Genomic DNA, 26,026 nt, shown 5'->3' with positions numbered 1-26,026 from the left:
GCCACAAAACATACCTGCAGAGATGTTGAAGTTCAAGAGCCACAGTTAAAATCGCCAATAATTTCCACTGTTCCCATCAGCTCAGCTCCACTGAAGAGGCCATGTGAGTGGAAAGACTGCCAGGCAGGACTTGCAGCTCCTCTCTCCACAGTGAAACGAACATCAAAGACAACTTCAGGCAATTCAGAACTTCTGCAGCAGTGCTTTAGCAGTAACACAAGGGATCCTCTTCTCACAGAAACACCATTCCAGGGCTGCACAGATGGACTGGACGGAGGTGCTGCTCTGCTGTTTCTAAAGATGCAGTGGCAGCAGCAGCTCGTTACTCCTCAGTTCTCATTTCCTCCCACAGCACACTGGGGTGACAACATTTGATGGCTGATGTTGGAGAGCGTAATTGAAGTTATTACAAGGCAACCTACACACTCACTTCACCATCTGGATGACCTTTTTAAGGAGAAAACCACCCAAAACCACCTGCAGCAGCCTATGTAACACTGAGAACATTTCTGTAGATGCAGTAAGCACTACATAAAGACAGGGAGAAGAGCAGCTATGACTATGAATTTATGGAAGCAACTACAGAAGCTCAGTGTGTTAGCAACAAGAAAATCTCCTGCAAAAACAACTTAAAATGACTTTATTTTTAAAGTATATTAGCACAATATTTACAAAATCATTTCATAAATAAAAACAATTTCTTGGGTAAAGACTATAGATCTATAGATATTTAAAATGTCTATATATTTATATATACACACATATGTACACACACAAATGAAAGCATACAGTTATGAACAACTTTGGTTTTAAATTACTGGTGGGAAAGAGCTGGCTGGGTGTACTAACAACTTTTTAAACTCTCTTTTAAATTCACACCTACAAGAAATCCAGCTCTTAACAGGATGGTGTGTTTCTCCCATTTCTGGGGCCGTGATTCTGCAGCCCATAGACAGCCACTGAGCTCCTAATGTTTTGACAATTCCTAGGAACAGCTTGGCCTGATCCCACGGTGACACAGGGGGGTTCTGCAGTTTGCATTACAGAAATTAACATAAAGCTATTATATATGTTTTTTATAAGGCAGAATACCTCAAAAGAACTCAACAGTTGATTTGGTTTTTTATTCCTCTCCTAAGACTTTCATCTTACCAAAGGGAATCACTAGTTAGAAACACGGAGCACTGCACAGTACTTAATTAGAAAAATTTTTATACTGAACAGTAGTGGAGAACCACCTCCCATCTTTATCTAGGTATCACTGAGATTATGGAAAAACCTGTATCAAAAGATTCATATGTAAGAGCTCAAATCTTACATGAACACTCCCACTGACAAAGTAGGACAGTGTGAGCCATACATGCTTCTCCCAGGTTTTATCGCATGGATGACCTTCTTCCCTATGTCCAGTATCACTGATCCCAGTGAGGGCTGGCCCATGGCTTGCTTTAAATGGCTCAATCCTACAGCCTTGGCAGGAGGGACAATTACAACAGCACCTACTGTAAAATGAGACACTCAGTTTTGTTTTGTTGAATTCTTGATGTGACTCAGAGCTCAACGTGCAGAGACCCAAATCCCTACACTATGCACCCACAACATGGATATGAACCTTAGCTTGTAACATTCAACTCTGAGAAGTGCCAAATTACTCAGGATCTTTAAAAACATGGATTTTATTACATGACTGTTTGGCAACAGCTTTCCAAACCAAGTTTTAAATTGTTAGAAGGATAAACCATGTGTGCCTTTGAAATACAGTACCTTAGTACAAACAGGAAACAGTGTCAAGGTTTCTACAAAGCATACACGAAGTCCAAAAACAGCCAACTATATTGGAACAACTCTCAAAACAGCTGTAAAACATGGCAGAATCTTATGGAATGTACAAGTCCTAGTAAACTGGTTTTTAACAGTATCACTTAAATATGTACAGAAACTGAGCTTTCTCACTCCTCATCAGCTCCTCTTTTTTGTTTTACATATTTGTGATATAATGGCAGCAACACAAACTTGGGTCAAAAATTATATAGCTCTTTTCCATTCAAGAAAAGAAGATTTTAAACTCTGTCAAAAATACACTAAATAGGACAACTCCTGTTTTTATGAAGCATCCACGACTTTCACAAATTCACTGAGTTAAGAAAGCCTGAAATTGCTTCCAGTTCCACACACTGCACAACATGAACACACACAAGAACCACATTCAGCATTAGGATTACCAGCTCCTGTGCTCTGTAATTCCAGTGCTGAATTAGGCCCAACAGCTGAGCAGTTTCTCATCAAAGGATACAGAGGAGGCACGGAGAGCCCTCTCACTAGACAAAAATATCAGCCACCAGAGCACACATGACTACTGTCCACAGAGAGGAATACTAATGTCTCATGGAATTAGAACTCTGTTAATAATTTCAAGAGAGCTGGGAGTAAACTTTGTACTTATGCAACTTTGTGTGTAACTTTTTATTCTTTTTTTATAAAAGTTTGCTGAATGTCAGAAAAGATGTATTTGTACAATCTCTACTTCCTGTTTGTATCACACACATAGACCATACTTTGTCCATGCACACAAATAAAGAAAACAATAGTCTAAATGGTATTGCAATCTCTGGGCTCAGCAGGCCCATTATCAAAGCAGTGATTAATGATAGTTTTTGAAAATAATACCACTAAGGATTACTGCAGGGAGACTCTGTACTGGGCAAATAGTGCTTTTTATATTCTCACCCTCGACCATCTCATATACACCATAACAAAAGAAAATAAAGATCACGTGTGGGCAAACACACATGTTCCTTGCTACAGCTGCTGTGACTATAAAATTACGTCATTTATATCAAAAGCACTTTTGCCACACATGCAAAACAACTAGATTCCTGAATTTCTTCTTGTTGAGTAGTGCATCTTCAAGGCCACGGTGTATCAACAACGGTGTACTTTTTATATACGCATCACATAGCTCTGCAGTTCTGGGAATTTAAAAAGAAAGACAAAGAAATATTGTTTGGGAAGAACAGCAATGTTCTGTGCTGCCTCTGCAAGTTACAACTTAAGAAATATTTTTTTTTCATTTCAAAATTGAAAGCACATTTAGCATTCAAGTAGTAGAAAAAGGTGTTGCTAACAGCAAGTGATGTTTCAGCCCCTCCACAAAAGAAAGGTGGACACTGTGTTGGAGCTTTCACTCGTGAATTTGAATAAGCTGAAATGGCTCACAGGCTCAGCTGTCTGTCCAACCCTGTCCAGATACTCTAATGCTAGTTTTCTTTCACGTATGCCATTTTGTAAGCTAGTCAGCTTCAGCATCTGATTCATCCCTGCTTCAGTTTGTGTGTCAATTTTCCAGGGAAGGTTAAGGTAGAAAGCAGGTAGAGCTCAAAAGGTTACTGCCTCCAGCATGTGAGTGAGAGCACTTGCCTTCCATCTGTAAAACCTTCTGTCACTGGTTAGGAGCCATCTTTCAGTGCAGAAAAAGCAGACAAGCTTCTAGCTCTACCCTAAAATGAAATGGGTAATTGGCAGTTTCTGTGCTTTTGGAAGCTCTATCTCAGCACTAGAAGGCAGGTTTTCATAAGCCTGTATGAGACCCAAGAAAAAACAGGCAACTTATTTAAAATTGGATCTCCAAGCAAAACTCTGCCTTGTTCTTCAGCAGTATGAGGTAACTGCAGTGAGCCCATCCTGATCTCCCTTCTGGTCTGCTCCAAATGCAATGGACTGGCAAGTATCTATCTGTTCCCTGATCTCAAACAATTCTGTGAAGAACAAGCAGTAGCCAGCTCTGGAGCAGGCCCTGCCTTCCACTCCATCCAGCTCAGATTATTCTAACTGGTATATATGTTTATCAATGTGTTTATGAGACACCAGTGCACTTGTCCTTTGTACTGTAGAACTCCTTGTATTCCTATTGCTTTAGAAAATAATTAAATGGGATATTTGGATGAACCATGTAGTAGTCCTAAGTAACACAAACCAAACAGCACTTGGTATTTGTAAGGAAGCCTGTTTTTAAAACTAACTCATACACCTTTTTCCAATTAGAGCTAACTAGTACCTCATTTATTTGCACATTGTCAATTCATGCCTCCTAGAAATGGCATGATATAAAAATATTTCAAGTGAGCTAACAGATTTGGAGTGGCCTTACTCTTTATCCCAAGTAGCAAAATGTTGTAATTGAATGCAAGACTCCTAGGCTAAGGGTCTAGTGATACCGCATGACAAGCTTGCTCAGAATTCAGGAACAAACCTAAGTACCAATAGCATCAACAAGTGCTTTTTTTATCCTGTTCCCATGAAAAGTATAATTTCTGAATAGAAAAGAATCAATACTACTGTTTTGTTTTCAAACCTTATCATCTAGCCTAAAATTAAGCTGTTCAATGAGAGCAATCTGATTGGAATAAAATCTAACAAAACCCAGAGAATTCAAGTAATGCCTAAAGAAGGGGGGAGGAGGAGAGAGTTAAACCACTTTCCTGTGAATTTTCATGGAAGATCACCAATTAAATGCATAGAGAAAGCTTAGTTATATCAACAATAAAACCCAAAAAAACCCCAAACAGAACAACCCACCACCAAGGAAACATTCCAGGCATCTTTAATACTACATGAGCATAAAGGAAACAAAGCTATTTGACCAGAAACACACTATTGCACAGTTCTCTCACTGACTCATCCTCTTCACTGTTTAGGGAATACACATTCTTCCCCTCTGTTTGATATACAATACACATATTCTTTCCTTTCAATAAATATAATTTGAATAAGAACAACACGTGCCCTGAAACCTGTCCTCCAGATTTCATCAGATTAGCACTGGGTAACTGTAAACATCAAAGCCCTCAAATACTTAGCCATTAAAGTAAGTATCTGTTAGACTTACCATCATTCTAACATCACTCCTTTTGCATCTTTAAAAGTAAAAAAAAATGGATTAGTAATGAGTGAAACAGAAAGGAATGCTTCATAATTAACATTCAGGTTAATTCTAAACTTCAGGTTAATTCTAAACTTCCGGTTAGAACTTGCTACTAGTCAGCATGCCAATTAGTGAACATAATAGCAAAAAAAATTAAGTATCAAAGCCATCCCTTTTTCACTCTAAATTTCCCTCACCTTAAGTGCTATCAGTTTCCCAACATCATGAGAGAGTTTCCCCAACCCAAAGAAGTGCGAAAGAATAGAGTGGCAAGGAAAGATTTTGCTATGATTGTTAAGTATTTCACCTAAATAAATCCTTATGAAGAATTAACATCAATTTTCAAGACTAGTCCCTCTTTTTCCCTTAAAAGCTGGACATTTTGCAAAGCAAAGAGGGTGGACATATAATATTGTGAGATACTGGATTTGTCCTAAAACAGTCAAACAATGCCACTGGCTTGCAAGCACAGTGGCATAGAACAGGCAGTCTGGAGCTGCAGGCAAAATTTCATCGAGAAACTAAACTCTTACTGACTCACAGAGCCACTAAGTTGCCACACTGATCTCAGTGCTGGGATACTAGGAATTAGAACTACTGGCTCCATCTTTATCCACAATTAATCCCTTAATTAGAAGATAAACCTTGAATATCACCTACCATTTAGTGGTTCTTCTACAGCTTTCTGCAAAACATTTAAAAATATATATATGTATAAAAAGCCTTCATGTTTACTTCTGGCTGGCCACAGTTAAATTACTCTAATTGACATATACAGTAAGTAGTGATTCTACAAAAATGAAGAAAGCTTTATGTTAATCAAATTAATGACTAAAGGTCTGAGAAAAAATTGTATCAGTCAATAGCTGCATTCTCCAGGCTGTTTTCCCTTACTGTGATGTTTACCCAGATGAAATACCCCTAGGTGGCAGCGGAAGCCATGCAGATACTAGTTTTTAGCTCTAAAAACTAACTGATTATTTCTGCCATTTGATCAATGGTTAGTAACAAAGCAGCAGGACTAAAAAAGAAAAGAAAATTAGTAGCCAAGCAAACCAAGTGGAATTTCCTCAAAAAGAAATACACGACAGTTGTGCATTTAGTCTGGTAGACAATCATCAGAAACAACACACGCAATCTACAGAAATGCTAAAAAAAAAACCAAAAAAAATCACTCCTTGGTTAAGATGGCAGATTTCAAAATAGACACCTTTTCCCTCTCCGACTCAAGCAAATCTCAAGAGTAATTTTTTAAGTGTGCCCCAGTGTCAAAATGATGCCCTTCACCAATATTAAGTTTTCCATAGTCTTTAGATGACACAGAATCGAAGTGTATGCTTAAAATTACTTCACACCTATTTATTGCCTCAAAGCACAGCAATACAGGCTGAACAGCCCTTGATGGAAGCAGGCAGCATATTAATACACTCCAATTTCCACCAGGTCTTTCCGTATCAGCCATAACTTCATGGACACAATTCACATCACTTGCATTCCTCCATATCTTGCCCTTGGCTATCTGCAGCTGCAAAAAACTTATTTGTACTTGCTGTGGTTTCCAGTGACCTCTAAGTTTTAAAAACGTCTTTTGATTTCATTCCTGTCCCCAGTTAGGAGAGTAACATGATGTTCATTACTGTGCTGCTGTGGCTGTTTCTTTATTTCTCAAATCCTTGCTGCCATGGAAGACCACCTTGTGAGGAGAGGAACTCATAAAGAGAACAGAGTTCCCATCAAAGGATGCTATTTTGCATGCTGGTTTCTAGTTCAAAGTTTATTTACAACTAAAACTAAGAAAAAAAAGAACTTCCTCTTGCCCCATTTACTTGTAAGTACAAGGATGTTAGATAAAGGCAAGATTTCATTTTGCATGAAGCATATCTTCAATTCACTTCTCAGCTCATTTTTATAACATAACTCTCTCTTAACCTCTTTATCTTCTATTTTTTTTTAACTCTGTGCACTTCTAATCCTTCCATAAAGAAAGGCCAATCCTCTGAAATACTCTTCCTTAAAATGAAAATGGATGAGGCAAAAGCAAAGGAAATAAAAATCTCTTGTCCTAACTGCAGTCAGCTCTCACTGTTAGCAACCATCTTCTTTCAACAGCTGGGCCTCAGGCTCTAGACTGGAGACCTGAAAATGTGTCTCAAATGATGGCTGGCATCTAAGAGCTGGGATGAGTTAATAGTTGCCAGATCCCCCTGCTACAAGGAAATTTTACTGGTATTTTACAGCTGTGCCTTTTCCCTTGCTTCTGGAAAACACCAGAAATCAGGCAGTTCACATTCATGGATCACTCAAAAACACTGTGTAAGTCTGTGAAAATTACTGGTTTGGAAATTATTATTCTACAATTTAAAACTGACTGAAAAACCTTCTTTAAAAAAATCCAGGTATTTTTCAATTTGTTCTGTGTTACCTAAAGACAGACTCTCTCTGTTCAGAAGGTCTCATCAAATTAGGGTGCATTACAAGCAAATCAGAAAAAAGGTCAAGGCTATGCCCTCTGTATAGCCAGGAACTGAAGAGAATACCAAAGGGTTCTGGTGTAGAAGACCATAGGAAAAAAACCTTTCCAGTCTTTCTTACAGGCCACCTGGATGTTTTGCACTCACATTAATGAAAAAGCTTTTTAATAAGGTGAGCAAAATGTCTTTTAAATATTCAGGTGGAAGAGTGCATTGTGAAAGAAGGCCAAACTTCCCTTGACATCCACCACCTTTCAGTGACAGCAATGGAAACTCCATTTGGGCACAACAGTCGGAGCAGCCCTAGGCCAGGGTGGCAATTACAGTACTACAGACACACTCAATAGGGACAATGGAGACCACCAACTCACTCAACACTGGACATCTGTTACACAGCCAGAACTGTTGCTTGCTACCAACCTGGTCTGAATTCGAACTAGTGAAGAAAGGTTCAGTATCTCACTACATTCCCCTGAGCCATCTAGTCACCCCAAATTTATTAATTTTAAGCTTACCCCCGGACGAGGATGATCTTTCATTCTGGAACCTAAAATAATTACAAAAAAGTGACCAGGCAGATGAATGAATGTCACAATCAACCAAATAAAAACACAGAACCGTAGAATTGTTAAGTTTGGAGAAGACCTCCAAGAACATCAAGCCCAACCATTAACCCAGCACTGCTACCTTCACCACTAAACCACGTCCCCAAGTGCCACACCTAAACATCACTTCCAGTGATGGTGACTTTACCATGTCCTGGGCAGCCTGTTTCAATGCTTGACCACCCTTTCAAAGAAGAAATTTTTCCTAATATCCAATCTAAACCTCCCCTGGGACAACTTGAGGCCATTTCCTCTCATCATGTCACTTGTTACCTTGGAAATGGTATTGTCTACTGATAAAACTTGCAACAGAGTAGTAACACACATAACTGAAGCCTCCCCTATCCAAAGGTACTTAATTTTATGATCTGGAAATTCTTAGGAGCCTCTAAGCACTCTTCTGTTTAGGAACCAAATAATGTTATCACATCCAGTGTGTGAATTGCCTCACTCAGGCACTCAGGTGTGCCTAAAGGTGAATTAGGCTACTCTTCATTGTGCTTATTTTGGCATGCTAGAATCTACATTAGACTTCTTCAGCCAGCACAATCAAACCAGAAATGCAACATTTATGCAGACCAATACCACACAGCACTGAAGTCAATACAAGTATATACAAGTAAACCAAAGTCAAAAAAAAAAAATTTATTGTTGTTATTAGAAGGCTTGATTCATGTCTGCCATAGTTTTGGCTCATCTTCATTTATCTTGGATATCAAATATTAGGCATTCTGCCTTAATTTCTTCTCTACTGGAAATTCTCACTGTCTCAGGGTCTCGTATTTCTGGCCATGCCCACACATGGTGTGTACCCACCAAATCTGGGAGACTGCATGGTTCAGTGCAGACTTGTGACTGCACTCACTGTAAACACTTCAACAGCTGGAGCCTGGAAGAAACATATCCTCTGTGTCCACAGAAGGTGGAAACAACAAGGTGTTTGAAGAGCCTTCATGCACAGCTTGAAACAAATGTCACTGTGACCAAAGCTGTAGAGCTGTGGTATGCCAGCACTCCAATCACACAGAATTTCTGAGTTTTGTTTATTTAGCACATCTTAATGTCTCTCATCTTTTTGAGATCTGATGAACAGACCGGTTTCTGAAACAAAGCCTTGCTATTCTTTTCTCCTGGGTTTTAAAGTTAAATATGAGGAGAACCAGGATTCACTAAAATGAAAGGTATGCATTCAAACTGCACTTCTTTAACCTACCTCTAACCAGTGCAAATCAGTAGGCAGATTTCACTTCTTTAAATCCATGTTTTGATAAGCTTTTGTCACCAGCATCCCACAACCCACTCTACAGAATCCTTGACACCCTTTTGCTCTCTTCATTCTAAGCTTGCAGAACTTGAACAGCAACATCCCTCCTACAACTGAAATGCTCTTCCTTAAGAAACCTGGCTATGTTGATCTCGAAACAGTTTATGATAAACTGTAGGTTTCTTAACTCAAGATTCCCCACATGCTCTATGAAACAAAGCCAGCATATACAGACAACTTTTCAGCAATTTTTAAAACTATGCAACTGCAAAATTGCACCTCGTGCTCAAATAAATTATGTCTACTTGAAAGGAAAATAATGCAGAATATTAGGTGCTACTTACCCATAATAAACACGTAAGCCAGACTAAGCAAACTTGCAATAGCCATAATAGCTAAGCCAGCAATCAGAACAGACCCATGTAACTGAGGACAGGCTGGGAAAAACACAATAGAAAAAACTGTATCAACTGACAGAAAAAAAGCACAAACTCTTATTTTCAGATATAACTGATTAGTAAAATAAATAAACCTGATAAAGACAGGCATGATTCATTTCACTTTCAAAGCTATCCCCAAACTACTGCTGCATCTTTCTTTTCTTGTGTACATTCCTTAGTGACACAGAGGCATTTACTGATTTATCCAGCTTAGCTAAACTATTCTACTACTTTAGGTACTCTATTGTAATTTACTGCAATTGAGAACATTCTTTCATCAACTGTACTGTAAGTTTAAACTTACATCTTCAATCCCAGCTCTGGATTTTCTCTGTTGTGGGGTTCTCTGGTGGCACAGGGGAAGGCAGGGAGGGGACAAAGGGAGGCCAGGGGCAAGGATAAGGGACATCACTGTGTGTGGTGTTTAGCTGGTGTTCCTTTACCACAGTGACAGTTTTTCAGTGATGAAACAGAGCGTCAGCCACAACCACACTTACAGCCCAAGAACACTTCCAAGTTTACTATTTCTACATTTACCTTCTTAATGTGCTTTAATGGTATTCATTGAAATATTCATGAGTTCAGTTGCATACAAGCAGAGATTAGCAAGGAATTACTGATTTAATCACTGAACATGAGAAAATTATTATTATTTAATTTCTAAATACCCTAGGCCTCAGAAAGAATAACAATAATAGTCACCCAAAATCAACACTAGCATGCAAAATTAAAACAATTGACTTTCTTTTTTAAAGCAGCTGCTCACAGAATGCAGTCATGAAACTGATGTATGTAATACTGCCTTTGGGCTATTCTTCTTTCACCAGATAAAAAAGCATTAGCACAGTAGTCCTAAACTACATTTATAGGAGTTACTAGCTAACATTCCATGTAGTGAAGCCATTTTCACAAAATTTTAGTATTAGAAATAAACAAACATCAGGTGTAGACGAGTAAAAAGCACACTTTCATAGAAGACAAACTGCTTACCTGGGACACACAGTGCAAAACCAACCACAGCAATTATATAACCAAGAAGTTTCAAACCTATCAGAGCCAACGTTGCCTGCGGTAGACTGTCAAAAACTAGGAAAAAAGAAACAAAATTATAAAATTTAACTACAGAGACATAAAAGGCAGATATTTGATAAAGCTAGAAATCAGATTCTCCTAAATTCTAAGCTCAGCCAGTCAGCATGATAACAAAACACGCAAGTCACTGCAAGTCAAGGCTCTTTCATGTAGACACACACATAAAATTATGTAAATATAAATAACATTATAAACAAACCACAAGTAGGAAAAAATGGAACACACATTCTCAGAGCTAGTTATTCAACCCAGTCCCTAAACCCAGGAAGGGAGAGCAGAAATCACTCAGGTGTGAGATGTGCTACCCTAAATCTCACTGTAGCAGGTAACTCCTTCAGTGAAGCAACTCAGCCCAACAAACACAGGCTAAACATTTTGTTTCAAGATACTATAAATGTGATGAATCCCAGATGCTACTGCAGCACCTGTTTATATAAATGAGAATGCGTTGTAGATTATGGGAGGAGCTCAGTTTTTTTCTATCCATATGTTAGTGAGTAAATAAATACTCACCAATTCCAAACATGACGTACTGAAGTGGTACCAAAATCACCGCAGGGATTACAGTTAGGCCAAGACCAGCTTGACTCTGTACAGTATAGCCATCTGCAAACATTTAACTGAGGGTCAGTAAAACCAGAATTGTTAACTGGATTAAAGCACAAAGCAACAAACATAAATCATTAACATCCCCAAGTTTCCTGGGTTCAGAAAGAAATCCCACTGAAGCACCAGAAGTCATTCTCTAGTCCCTAATATTCACCCACAGCAGAAGGATAGAAAATATACATAAATTTGGAGTCTGTATCTTCCTGTGATCACTCGAGGGCCTGACAATCCCAATGCTGTTTCTGCTGTAGTCTGTGTATTTTTTTACTTAAAAATTAGTAGGTGGCAGTTAATAGGTGCTACTAACTTCCATACTACAGCAGAGAAGAGATTCTTTTCTGCTCTTATTCCCTTAAATTAAGGGAGCAATTTTAATCACTTACCTTGGACAAAAAGAGCAGCGCCTACACCAGCTACAACTGCAAAGATGACAAGTGCTACAATACTGCACACTTTCCTCTGAGATTCAATTTCATACTTTAATCCTTAAAGAGACAGAGAGGAAAACAATCAGACATACAGGCTCTCTCACTAAAACACAGATTTATGATTAGAACTCTTCCTAAATAAGAAACTCAAACTCCTAAAAATTAAAACTATGTACATTCCTCAGACTTAATTTGTTTTCATTATTTGATATGGTTAATATGGCTTACTCAGAAAAATGACACCTGGCATTGGTGTTCTAATCAAATTCTTACTTTCTCCTTCCATACAATTCAGGTGATATGTTACCAGAATAACTTTGGGACACGGTACAGATTAATTTGGGTAGATGCACTGCTTTTAAATGTCTTTTAAATGTTACAGTGAATTTGTTACTCAGGTGAGTGTCAGGGATTTAGAAGTTCCAGGTCTCATTCTCTTCCTTGTGACACCTAAAAAGCCACTCCTATAAACAAAACCCAAAAAAACCCTCACCTCAAACAAACCAACACAATACCCCCCAACCCACAAAACTAAGAAAACACACATTCCCAAGTATTACACAGAAAAATCATGCCCAATTTAACAACCTATTTAAAGGCATTAAGTACTATTGGTGGATTCACAGGTTATCTGAAAGAGTACAAATTAAGGGGAAAAAAATGCACCAACACAAACTAAAAAATCCCAGCAAACAGTAAATACACCCATATTTATTAAGTTAGGGGTAGCACAACTCTTCCCCAGAGAGGCCAAGACCTTTCAATTAATTGCTCAAGTGCAAAAACATCCAAGCTGAAATTACTCTTACGAAATGACAGTGCTTCTCCATGAAATGATTACTTTCCCAAAAATGTTGAAGTTCTGCTATGAATGCAGGACAATGACAATTCCTGAACAGGTAAGAGGTTCTTACACCAGTATAAAATATGAAAATCAGGAATACAACAATACAGAAATAAAGTAATTTTTTAAATACATATCATTTTTCAACCTTTGACCATGGGTGGACCTTCGAAGAGTCACCTAAGACTTCCAGAGATTCATTAAAAAGTAATAAAAGAAGTTATATATAGATGGCTGAATATGTATGTGACTATTACAAATCACTGAGTGCAATTTCTTTCCACTTCTTACAGAGTTGACTCTTAGCGGAAATATTTTTTTTAATTTATTTTTTAGAAGTCTACAAATTGAAAAAGCCTGAAAAACCTCAAAGACTGATGTAACAAATTGCATCATCTGAAAGGCCAGGACATAAAACACACTCTACATTGCACACATGTTGGACACCAGTGTATAAAGAACATCTGAGGATGTCTGACACTGGTGAATGCATGTATTGCCTCCAAAAACATTTAACAAAATCACTAACGTCAGTGTTAAATAATAACTCAGCCAGTGTTAAAAGACTAATGAAAAGTTTTACACTAAGAAGAGAGCACATCATCCTTCTCTCATATCGATTTTTATGGCCATATAATGAAACATTTTTGAATTATTCAATAATGTCATGGTGAATCAACAGTGAAGAAAAGCTTCACACACACCACATCTCTGTGTATTATCTGGATCAATTCCCACACATCTCTTAGATGTGAGCACCATCTTTCATTTTACATGGATGCCTTTATGCATAGAAGTGATTTCAGGACAAATCAGTTAACTGCAAAGAATTAAAGAGTCAATACTTACCAATAACACTTAACTGAGCTGCACACAAAACAACAAGTAAGCTCATCAATGATATGATGACAGCCCTTTCCACTAGAAGGAACCATGATCCTAGAGAATAAACAAAGCAAAACAGTAGGAAGAGAACAAAAATTGAGGCTATTGGCTTTATATTTATCATTCTTCTTAGGCTACACCCTAGATTGCCCAATACTGTATGTAATTTAGCTTTAAGAATTATAATAGGCTAAGAAACCTATGTCCTCTACCTATGCATTTTTCTCTCCCTGATCTGTGTGACAACCTACTTTTTCAGTACTTCCCTAAGTTATACCAGTGTTTTCCAAACTGGAAGTCTTAACTTCCACTGGAGCAGAGAATATGATGGTGCTAATTTTTGGCACTACAAGCTACTGAACTTGTGGAACTACAAAAATCTCTGTAAATCAGAAAAACAGTGTATTTAGGTTAAGCAGAGAAGATATGAGAAGTCCAATTTGATGCTTCCTCAGCTATTCTATTCTACTTTCAATGGCAGTAACTCCAGAAGAAATCCCAGTGTGTGGTAAGGAATACAGGAGAGCTAGCCTAGAGTGAGAGGGAAACACTGCCTTGTTAATTTTAGGTCTTCCCAACATCATCCATTTAGACTTTTTTCCCCTGCATTTTGGATGCCTCAGGCTGTTCAGTCAGTCATGCTTTAAGACCCTGTAAGCCACCTTCCAACATAAAATTCTGAAAATATCTCCACTGAACTAGAAAATGCAGTTAATTCTTGCATCTCTGCTCATATCTTCATTTAGGCTCACTCAGTGGAATCCAAAGTCTCCATTTCTTACGTTATACTTGCCACCGTTCCTCTGCCTGCACATTTGCTTCCAAAGAAATTTCTCATCTTAATGAAGATGCATATTTGTTGCATTTTTTCTCCATATATAAAAATTCTATCTGTTGCTCCAGAAATATGTAATTAAGCAGCAATAAATACCTCCCAACTTTCAATGCCAATTAAATACCCTGAGGACAGCTTTTAAGTTCACAAATTTCCCTCCTTCCCGTCCCTCCCCGCAGAAGAGGTCACAGAAGATACAGTGCATACGACAGAAATACAAAGCAAATGCTAAGCTGAAGGCAAGAAAATGGAGAAGTATCTGCGAACTTCTTAGCAAAACAAGGTAATTTATTGAATGGTTTAAAGGAAGACTTTTTGCTTCATTTGCAATATTAAAAAAGCAACTAATACTGGACAGTAACTTCAATGCACAGCGACCTCTCCCTAGATAAGCCAAATCCCAGCTATGCTGTTCGATGATTAAAGAAAAAGTGCAAGCAGAGACTCTGAGAGCCACTCCCCTTCCTCTGTAGCATCTCCAGATGACTCTATCAAGTATGACAAAAAGAAAGCAGCCAAGAAGCTTGGTGTCTGCTGGGGCTTCAGCATGCAACACAGAACCACGTGTGGCCCAGTCCTGGAGTCTGAAAGAACTTACTGTACAGAAGCGCTTGCAATTCTGCAGACACATGCAACATGCAAGGAAGAGGAACTGTTGAATGCATTTTCCTGGCACTATACTTCCCTTACTCTGGTGCTTCATAGTGATCAACTAAACTCCTGGCATAAAGCAGTATTTTGAGAGCCAATATAGGGCAGTCAGTTCCAAGCTAAGATGAGAGACTTCCAGACTGGGGGGAAAGAAGAGTGAAGAGAAGACGTAAAAGAGAAAAGAAACAGGAAGAAGAGAAGGAAGAAAAGAAGAAACAAGAAGGAGGACAGGGAAGAAAGATAAGAGAAAAAGCAGCAAGAAAAGAGATGATGAAGAGAGGAAAAAGAAAAGAAAATGGGGAAATTTGACAGTCACTCTCCTGATCAGGGAAGTGTGTGTGCACAAAGAAGAGAGCACTTGCACAGAAATCTTGCTCCCTCTGCTACCACTGCCTAAGTGAAACCAGGAATTCTCCAAAGAGAGATGGAGGATAGCTGGCTCTTGTATGACTATCTTTGTAAAAGCATCAATTGGAACATGCTAGTAGTGACAGAATGAATTCATTGCTCAGAAATGACAGAGTGAAGACTGGTACAGGATTTTCATTATCCACTAACCCTTTTCAAAACTCACTTGCTACACTTTCTTCTATTAGCTTATTGTCTCAAGAGCCTCTCTAGAGCACCAAGGAGGAGCGAACAGCAAAAAGTTGTGCAGAAGGACTGAAAGAGAGAGCAAGCGACTGTGTTACCTTTAGCTACCTACGTTTTGCATTTTCTAGCATATACACTCAAACCTAATGTGACCTCAAAACTATGAATATTTCACTAACCGCATCTTTCCTCTGGTGTTTCACCGCTGCAACTGACAACTAGAAAATGAAATTAGAAAAATTATATCAGTTTCCTGCTTTGTTGTCTTTACACCAATTCCAAAATTAAAAACACAGAGAAAATAAAACTTGAAAATGGGACTTGATTCTACTACATTCTCAAGCCTTGCTTCCTCTTCTGGAGCTTAACACTGAATGGCATAAACAGTCAAAAGAAGCTGAGTAAGCTGTAAGAGAATGAAGGAAACGGAAACTGGGTATACCTCTTTCCCTGTTTTTGCAGTGTTTTAAGAAGTGAATGATTTTGTAGCATCTTCACTTTCAGTGGCTGTGCCCCTGTCAGTTTCAGGATCACATTTACTTTGCAGAGTATATGGTTAACTCAACAACTAGACACAACTGAGAATTACACAAATGTCTGCAGCAGGACACAAGCAACATCTGTTTGAGCTTCCCATATATTTCATATGTGCTACACATATGCAACACATTCAGTGCTTCTGACCAGCTCTCCAGAGATAAGTCTCCCATGCAGAACAGATAAAGAGGGCACACCTATGTCCAGTGACACGGTCACATCTGCACAGCACTGGACAGAGCACACATGTACAGCAAAACCCATTATCCAACAGCTAAGGCACTGGAGAACGTGGGCTGGGACGGACAAGATAAAGTAAAATAGGTCTCTAGATGAGAAATTAATTTAGTGAATCGCATTCATTTTAACATCACTTTAAACACCATCTTTTGAAGATGACATTTAATGCTAGAAAACCGTAACAAGTTGCCACCTAGCAGTAGCATTTTCAACCTCACTAGAAAACTGCCTACCTTCAGATTGAGTTTTAGAACTCTTAAAACAGAATTTCTATTAGTTCTACCTGTAGTTTTCCAGTAGAGTTAAGGGTTGCAAGAAGCAATTCTTCCAAGAAAAGATTTCTTGCAGCCACTGTGATAGATGTGCACATTTCAATATTATGAAGATATCAGGAAGATGATCGGAAATACATAATGCAGTAACATGAGACTGCTGAATATATCAGCATCTATATAATTAAAAAGATGTGGGAAAGCATAGCTTTTCCTATACTGGACCTAAATAACCCTCAGACATTATTACAGAATGAAAAAATGTGTTCAGATCTTTCCCATGGAAGCAGTCCCCTCTCATTTAAACCAAAATAACACAAATTAGCTTACAAGTTAGAAGGCCTGGGTGCTACATTTTTTGTGTTTTCACTTTAAAGGAATACATTGCCATGTTCATTATTTTTCTCTTTCCCTTAAGATTCTGCTTGCTTTCCCTCCCAACAGGTTCTGAAACAATAGCAGGCAACTCACCTGAGCTGTTTCTAAGTTCCATTTTTATTTCTCCTACGCTGTTCGATTCTATTACTTCACAGCTGTAATTTCCAACAGTTGCTTGTGCACTGCTGAGCACCAGTGAGGCCACACCCTTGATTAAATCCGGCTGGGATAACAATCTTGCAGATGAAAACGATGGATTAATATTAAACTCCTTTTTTCCTCCATGATAAGAAAAAATTATATCTCCTTGCTTTTTCCATGTAACAAGCATCAAATTCTCATTGTTCTCCTTCAAATTAGTCACGTAACAAGGTAAAACTACAGTTTCATTACAGTCATTTTTTTCTATAACACCTGTCCCAACAAGTGACAACTGGGCAGAACCTATGAAGAAAAATGAAAATTGACACATTCAGAATTATTTCTTAATACTCAAGAACAAAGAAGAAATAATTACAACAGGTGAATTGGAAAAACAAAACAAACTCTCCCGTAAAACCACAAAAAGAAAATCATGCTTTAAGGGATCAACAGAAGATGCAAAAAAGGCATTATTATAATACTACTTACTCCTCTACACAAACTCAGCCATTCTCACACCCATTTAATGTATAGATACCATAACCTATCATAAATTTAAAAAAAAAAAAAAGGGGGTTGCCATTTATTTACTTGGGACGCCTCTCCTATTTCACATGCAGGAATACTGCCTGGTTTCTGCAAAGCATACACATAACATTAACCACAGGCTGTCCCACTGATGTTCAGTTTTTTGCTGCTGATCACACAGGTATCTAGAAACTGTGGTCCAGGCATCAGCTCCACACAAACTTCCTTTACAGTTCATTAAGGACACGGGGGAAAAAAGTCTGACTTTCACACTTTTGAGAGAAGGCAGGCAGGGCAGCCTAGTCAAGAAAGCTCTGTCACTTGTTCCTTCTTAGCTCTGAAGGTGGAGCCAAATGCCCATAGGTTTAGATCACTTCTTGCAAACTCTGTCTCTTTTCCTTTCCAACGGAGAAGGTGGACACACAATACCATGCATTAAATAAGATTACTACTTAGTATTTGACTGCATACACAACAGAATTGAAAATGGAGAACTTGTAAAAATGACCAACCTGTATTACAAATCACTGTGACTAATGTCTCTAACAATAGCATTCAATGCAGATAAGGAAAAATCAACCTCACAAGATTATGCTACCACTGCTGAGTTTTCCCATCTCTCTCCCACACTGCACCACAGTTCTAAAACAGTAGTACTGCCTGACCACTGCTTCAAGAAAGACCTGAACCCTATACCAAGATTTTATCAGAAATGAAGATCCATTCATCATTCCTAAGAGTATCAGAAATTGTAACATCAGTATACAAATTACACCAAGAACCACAAGAAAGAGGTTAATTCAACTAGCTTGGCTGTAAGCTATGAACGGTTTGAATATTTTATTTTCTCTATTTTTCCTTGTTTGTATGAAACCATAACAAAGCTTAATAGCTTTCTTAATAATAATAGCTCCCCCGAAGTCCCAGAGACATTAATAATTCAAAATGCTTTACTACATCCATCTGATAAAACCAAATATGGGAAAGGGTATGTAAAACAAGACAATCCCCTAATACTGTAAACACTGAAACTTAGAAACTGGAATTACTCCAGGGACTTCAAGGGAACTACTGGTACTCACATGTATAAAACCAGCTCAGAATGATATGTATTTAACAACTAAACCTAATTAGGGAAGGGGATAGAGGAAAAAAAAAGGAAAGGGAAAAAAAGTTGTCACTATTTGCAGTAGCTCTTCCCCCTGCCCTCCCCCGCCCCCCCCCCCCCCCCAATCAAGAGTCTCAGATCACATTTAAAAAGCACTCCTGTTTTAACTATTGCTTTCATATTCTCACACAGATTCCTGGATTACTACTGAATATTAAAAGCTTAAAATAAACTGGTTCTGTATATATTATGCATGACAGCACTTCACAAGGAAGGAAGAAGTATTCTCTGGTTTACTCACTGTGTTGCATTTTTAAACTAATAAAAGCAACAAAAGCAGAACAAAGGGAAACTATGCACAAACCTCAACCTATGCCCTAATAAAAACCACACAATTAAAACCTTCAACGGTTCTTTGTGGAATAAATTTCACACCTGTTTCACACTCAATCATGATAACAACTCTCGGGATTTTTCTTTTTTTCCAGAGCCAGCACATTGACATTTTGTAGGAAGAATTTGTTCACCACTGGCTCCATTTCACCAAGAAAGCTGATTTTCAACTAAAGGAAATACTTCCAAGCATTTACAAAAGTCAATAAAAATCCCAACCATCCTGAAGGAATTAGAACAAACTTGACAGAAATTTTCTCCCTGTTATTAGCAGAGAACTGTCAGTTCCTGATTCCAGGGCTCTGCTGGTGGGTAGTCAGTCCATGGGAACCAGCACGTTCCGCCTGGAGCCGGAGCAGAAGCACTCCTGTGAGCTGCTCCAGCAGCAAGTGCTGCAGGAATGAGGTGCAGCTCCAGCTGAGCACACAGACATGGATTTGCGGGATCGTGTCCTCTGCGACCCGGCTGCTTTCACAGAAGAGGCTGTGTGGCTGCTCTCCCACTAAAGGGAGCCCAACTGCTTCCTGCAGATGGTACTTCCACTGCCAACTTCCCAGCAATTCTTCTGGTGCTAAGAGGAAGCCAAGAGAACCCTCTCCCAATAGTTACCAAATCCTGCAGGCAGTGGATTACTGGGTGGGCTATTAGCCTCCAACTTTCTCATAGATTATCATCTTAGAAGTGTCACATGAAGGTGACAATTTTAGAGCCTTACACTAAGCAGCACGGGGGCTTCTGAAGAACTTGCAGTTGCAAAGCTGCCACAGAAAGGTTGCGGCACATGCAGTGCAAATTCAAAACTGCTGCACATGGTTGACAAAACTGGTTAAGTTTGGTCACTGCACCTGATGGGAGCCCGCCTTCTCATGCAAACCATGCTGGGGCACTTGGTATTTAAGCCAATCTACTGCTAACCCCAGAACCCAGACTGGAATTTCAACACTAACTTTAAACACGCAAGTTTCAATGTGCTGCTTACTGAGAGAACACTACAGCACCTGCACCTTGGTGAAATTTTGTTAGCTCTGTCCCCCCACTGAGTTTCTTCTCAAGGCAGAGAAATAAGAGCTTAATATTGTACAATGTCAACTGCACATCAATGGCACGCAAATCTAACCTTAAAGATCAAGAAATGCTGTCAACCCTAGACCTTGTGCAGCAGGGGACCAGTTTGACTGTTTCAGGAAAGCACACGGAGCTGAGCTGCCCTAATGCACAGGGAGGTAACAACCAAAGCTCTGGGTATGCTGTCCCTCCTCTCCCCTGCAACTTCTGCAGGGAGCACCCCACCGCCAGCCCCAGGGAGGATGCAGGGAGTGGTGGTGGTAGGGGCCGGATGACAGCGGCTGTTTTTTGTGTGTATTGGTTTGGCACGGCCTGGTTTTAGGCAGCAGGGGGGCCACAAAGATGGCTCCTGTGAGGAAGCTGCTGGAAGCTTCCCACCATGTCCAGCAGAGCCAGTGGCTGATGGCTCTGAAGATGGACATGCTGCTGGCCAAAACTGGGCCAGTTAGAGAGGTTGGTAACCTCTGTCATGACACATTTAAGAAGAAAATCGAAACAAAGTTACAAGATTTTGGATTCTAGTCAGAGAAGAGGAGGTGAGAATATGTGAGGGAAACAACATGGCGACACCAAGGTCAGTGGAGAAGGAGGGGCAGCAGGTGCTCCAGACACTGGAGCCGAGATTCCTCTGCAGGCCGTGGTGATGACCATGGTGAAGCAGCTGTGCCCCTGCAGCCCATGGGGATCCATGGGGGATGCAGAGATCCACCCACAGCCCGTGGGGGAGGTGCCCGTGCCGGAGCGGGTGGATGCCTGGAGGAGGCTGCGATCCAGTGGAACACTCCATGGAGAGAGGGGGCCCCTGCTTCCAGGCTGGAGCAGCCTGTCCATGGAGGACTGCACCCCGTGGAAAGAGAGCCACAGCGCAGCAGTTTGGGAGGGCTGTGTGCCCGTGGGAGGGACTCACGCTGCAGCAGGTGCGGTGTGGCTGCTGCTCATGAGAGTGGGCCCACGCCGGGGAAGTTCATGGAGAACAGTCTCCCCTGGGAGGGACCCCACGGCCTCCCACGGGAAGACTCCTCTCCCGGAGCAGTGGAAGGAAATCTCGGTGATGAACTGCCCAAGCCCCCATGTCCTGTCTCCCTGTGCTGTCGCTGGGAAGGAGGGAGGGGCTGGGGAGGGAAGGTGTTCTAAGGGCTTATTTTACTTCTCATTATCCTCCTCTGATTCTGTTAGTAGTAAACTCACTTTGCAACTTAAGTTGAGCCTGTTTTGCCCTTTAAGTGTTTTTCCCGGTCCTCATCTCACTCACGAAGCGTTCGTTAATTTTTTTTCCCTTTTCCCTCCTCTGCCCAGCTGTGGTAGGGGAGGGTGAGCAAGCGGCTCTCGTGGGTGCCTGGCGTTAGGCCAGCATCAAACCGCGACAGTGTGTGTGATTATGTGTGTGTCCCCTCTCATTTCCCAAATGATGGCGATCTGCCACTACGCACCCGCAGTCCCACACGCGCCTGTTGCCAACAGGAACAGCCGGGAGTTCCGGGTAGAGGCGCCGCGAGTCCCCGCGCCGAGCGGCGGCAGGACGGGCGGCGGCCGCTCCGCCCCGCTGGCCCCGGGACCGGCCCCCGCCCGCCGCCACCGCCACTCGCCCCTTCCCTTCCCGCGGCTCGGGGGAGCGGCTCAGCCCTTCCCTCGCACCCGCCTCGCACCCCGGGGGCCCCGCCGGAGACACCGCCGGGGCACCCGCCCCGGGACCCGCTGGAGACGGGGGCGCACGGGAGGCGCCTCGGGGCGATCGCTGCGGCCGCAGCCGGAAGAGTCAGGACTACGAGGGAAGGGGAGAGAAGACAGGAGGGCGGGAGCGGGGCTGCGGCGGGCACTCACCTGCGCGCAAGGCGCCGAGCAGCACGGAGACGGCCAGCAGCCACATGGCGGAGCGGCGACGGCGGCGCGGCCGGGCGCAAAGACAGCTCGAGCGGCGCCGCAGCGGGCGGGCGGCGGAGGAGGAGGGGGCGCTCCCGCCGGTGATTGGCCGCGGCTGCTGGCGCGGGGGCGGAGCGCGGGGCGGGCCCGGCTTCACGGACAGCCCCGCTCCCCCCGGCCATCGCAGCAGCCCGCGGGATGCGCTGCGATGGGGCTTGTTTTTGGTGATGTTTTGGATCTTTTTAAAGTAATTCGCAGGATATGTGTCCAACGCTCGCCCGAGCTCCGGGGCTGCGACGTTGTGGTTCGTGTTTCCCCGCACGCACAGCGGAGAGGGTCGCGTTCGGGGCCGAATAAAATGGCTGCCAGGGGAGGAAGGTGCCGGCTCCAATAAAAGGGGAAGCGTTGACACAGTGACTCCTCCACCGCTTTATTGATTTCGAAAGCTTTTGATTTTTTTAAGGGTAAAAACCCCGTTGGGATACGTAGGGCCGCGGCCCGGCGGGGGCGGGAGGGGACGGAGGGAGCGCTTTCGTTTCCCGCGCCCCTTCCCCTCAGTCAGCTGATGCCGGGAACTGAGGGCATCCTCCTTCTCGCTAAAAGCCTGTGGAAGACCGGCCCTGCCAGGGGCACGTCTGCTCCTGGCTGCAGTCATATGCACTAAGTGCAAGTGAAACACAAGGTGTTCAAAAACACTGAAGAATTTATAAGTGATCAGTTGTTGCACTTCATTTAAAAGCGAGGATAAGTGCTCGCTTTTCCTGCGTCTGCGGTAATACATACATTTGATTATTTCAGCAAATGATGCTTCAACAAGTTTGTTTGTCTTCTTTTTTTTTTTTTTTTTCCAGGAGTAGCCCTCTTTAGAACTTCTAATGTAGAATCGTCTTAAAATTTTGTTCTCAAACATACATGTTGGTGAAGCAGTAAAAAAAGGATTGTTAAATGTATTTGGGGAGCACACATTTATGTACATTTATAAATATGTATATATTTATAATGTTGTTGCAAGTCCCAAAGTTCGACAGAAGACAAAAGCCAGGGCAGAATCAAAATTCTGTGGGTTTTGTGCATTTATGGGATTTTGCAACATTTATGTTGGCTTGGGTGGCTCTACCCCACTTACACTCCCCTGCTTCCTGAGTCTCTATTCTCTTAAATTCTCCCCCGGCCCTCCCTAAGTGATTAATGGGTACTGATGCCTTGACTGCCACGTTTGTTTCCTCCAGATATTCATAAAGCACTCAGACATCCTCTGGCATTCAAGCTTAGTAAAAAGCCTTGAGCTGTGGGAGCCATCTGACTCCAGAAACGATGGAGGGGGCTGGCACAAAGCTGCTGATCCTGCTCCTGCCAGACTGACTCAGATGATGTTCTCTGGAGGCCAGAAGAGACAAGCTGGAGCAGAGGGTAGCAGGGAAGACATGTCTGCGTCAGACGTAGCTCATATCTGTCTGTGCCCTGTGTGCCAGCACGTTGATAGCCACAGGCTCTGGGGTCCCCTCTGTGGGGAGCTGCACAGTGTTTTCTGTAAGAAAACCAGGGATGCTCTCCTGCTGCAAAGAGGAGAAGGCTACAGCTGCAGCACTTGTCCCTGTTGCTAAGGTAACAACGTAGCACACCCACGCTGGCCTAGAAGCAAAACAGCGCGCATGGGAAATTTCATATGGCCGGGAGCCTCGTGTGGGAGAGCGCTGCTCTCCCAGGTGCTGCTGCCTCCTGTACTACCTAGCCAGGTCTCACAAATCCCTCCAAGATAACTCTTTGTGTGCAGTTTCGATTATTGTGTTAGAGGTTGCTGTGCCATCCAGCTAGCTGTGCACCTCTGTCTTGTAATGCTCTGCTTTCTGCTGCTGAGAAACATCTGCGATGCCTCCGCTTGCTGATGGTTTTGGGCAGCAGGATTGTGCAGCACAAGGCAGTTCAGATGCCCACTGAAACAAGGGTTGGACAGCTCTGCTTTCCATTCTGAACCAGGAACGCAGAGAAAACCCTGCTGTAATACAAGAACTGCATGCTTTCAACCCCTTTCCAACAACACTCGTTTTGCCCAGCAGTGTCTCTCTTCACCCACTCATGCTGTAGAAGCTCACAGAGAAACACATCTCAGCAGCTGTGAAAAGTACATCCCCAACTCTGACTTGTGTTTTAAGTCCAAGTGCTCCAAAAGTGAGAGGTCATATATTTTGAAAACTTCCTGAGTGTCTCATTTATGACTTCCAAGGCACACTTCTGGTCTTTAAATTAGGCAACTTATTTTATTACCACTACTAGGCACTGATCTGCCATTTTATACTGGTTTACAGCTCTCTGGAGTGCCATTGGTCACTCTCTGGGGTCAGCAAGTGAAGCTCTGACCGGCACGAATCACATACAAAAGCCAATGTACAGGAGGCAGAGACTGCTGTGGCTGGCAGCAAACTGCTGGAGAGTGACATAAAAGCCTGAGTGCCTAAAGCAAAGGGTGTCTGTAGCTGTGATCTGTCAAACCAACCGTGAGGGCTGTCTCCCTTGGCAAGAAATACAGTGGTCAGGCCTCCATCTGTGCTCCTGGACTCACTCACCAAGGTACCCTATTCTAACACAGAAACCACCCACACCCAGAGCTCACAGGGCAGCAACGTGATGGGTAAAACCTTGTTCTCCCTCAGGCACCGCAAAGGATTCACAGAGGAGCCTTTTGTCCCTTTTGCTTCTGATCTGGAAACCTAAGCATGCCGAGGTTAAATGAACTGACTAAGGTTGCATAATTAGCCAGTGGCAGAGCTGAGAATAGACACCATCTCCATTTTTCCAGGCCTAACATCCAACTCTCAGGCCCTTCTTGGGGCCATAAGCAGGCTAGCAAAACTATATATCACAGCTCTATAGAATATGACATTTTTAGAACAGCCTCAACCCTGAATTTACTACAGTTCTAAAAAAAAAACCCAAAAACGAAACCAACAAAAACACAGAGGAAAAATTTTAAAATAAGGAAAAGAAAAGCAACAATATTTTCTTTTTACAAGTGCTCCTGCCTGGGTAAGAAAGTAAAAATGGAATTCAAGTGACATTTATAAATATTAATGGACTTCTAAGCACTTGCATATTAAATAAGTTCCCAAGGGCCAAAGCCTGAATTAACTTTGAGTAATAGTTGCTGAAGACCTAGGCAAAAATAAAGCAATGCTGTGAAGAAATGTTAACCTTTCACAGCTGTTTGGTAGGGCTAAAATGCAGTCATTTGTACTCCATTTCAAAACAAACTATTTTAGGGAAACAGTGCTTCTTTCATGCTCCCACCCTCCCCCTTCTTCGCTTACTTTCCTTCTACTCTTGTTGTGTATTTTAATGCATTTTTTTGCATTTCCTTTCTTCACCTGCGGCTGTAGCTGCTGGGATTCATCAGGCAACTTAGTGACATTAGTGATTTAGTGGGGGGTGAAACTCCAGCCTGTGAAACTGCTGCCATGAGGGCTTCTGAACACAGATTTGTGTTCCAGGTCACTGAACACCAGCTGCAGGCCACAGCTGAGACAGCTGAGTAGAGCAACCTGGGGGTTACCTGCAGCTGCCCTCCACTTACGTGAAACCTGGAGAACTGGACCAGGTTATTGACAAACCAAAAGGAATTACATGTCATGGCAGCTAGGCAGTGAAGATGGTGATCTGCTTTCACCTTAGGCATTTTGCTCCTTCCAAGAACATCCTGTAATGGTGAAGCAGTATGTATCATTCCAGGGAATGGTTCAGCTAAGTTATTCGGTTCTCAAGGGTTCTAGAAACCTCTCATTTCAGGCAAGATCCATTCAGAGAGAGGGTCAATTCTTCTAAAATATTTAAGGAGAAATGTTCATACCTTTAAAGCTGTTTAAAGACATGA

At 41.7% G+C, this 26,026-nt stretch overlaps 1 protein-coding gene across 6 annotated transcripts; it reads right to left on the bottom strand.

The window, feature by feature from the left end:
- Positions 1-665: 665 nt before the first annotated feature.
- On the bottom strand, positions 666-22,224 carry CD47 (CD47 molecule). 6 transcript variants are annotated; one of them, XM_082278053.1, is made up of 12 exons: positions 22,123-22,224; positions 17,160-17,510; positions 15,819-15,857; positions 13,524-13,613; positions 11,786-11,887; positions 11,307-11,399; positions 10,692-10,787; positions 9,606-9,698; positions 7,908-7,939; positions 5,582-5,606; positions 4,886-4,913; positions 666-2,969 (listed from the first exon to the last, which is right to left on the bottom strand). In XM_082278053.1, exons 1-11 carry the CDS (start codon positions 22,166-22,168, stop codon positions 4,888-4,890), a joined length of 993 nt encoding a protein of 330 aa, XP_082134179.1. In that variant the 5' UTR covers positions 22,169-22,224; the 3' UTR covers positions 666-2,969; positions 4,886-4,887. The 6 variants fall into 6 exon arrangements, with proteins under 6 accessions (XP_082134179.1, XP_082134181.1, XP_082134182.1 ...); XM_082278055.1 differs by lacking the exon at positions 5,582-5,606; XM_082278056.1 differs by lacking the exon at positions 15,819-15,857.
- Positions 22,225-26,026: the final 3,802 nt, after the last annotated feature.

This window comes from Coloeus monedula (genome assembly GCF_965178545.1).
Source record: "Coloeus monedula genome assembly, chromosome: 3".
Taxonomy (NCBI): domain Eukaryota; kingdom Metazoa; phylum Chordata; class Aves; order Passeriformes; family Corvidae; genus Coloeus; species Coloeus monedula.
This window is presented reverse-complemented; position numbering and strand designations above follow the sequence as displayed.

Bases quoted from the DNA above. Each gene is read 5' to 3' on its own strand.
- CD47 (XM_082278053.1), bottom strand. From the start codon at position 22,168: ATGTGGCTGCTGGCCGTCTCCGTGCTGCTCGGCGCCTTGCGCGCAG. The intron at 11,400-11,785 runs GTAAGTGATTAA...AAATGTTTGCAG, and splicing joins CGCTGCTCTTTTTGTCCAAG to ATGGCTATACTGTACAGAGT. The intron at 9,699-10,691 runs GTAAGCAGTTTG...TGTTTTTCCCAG, and splicing joins TTTTGCACTGTGTGTCCCAG to CCTGTCCTCAGTTACATGGG.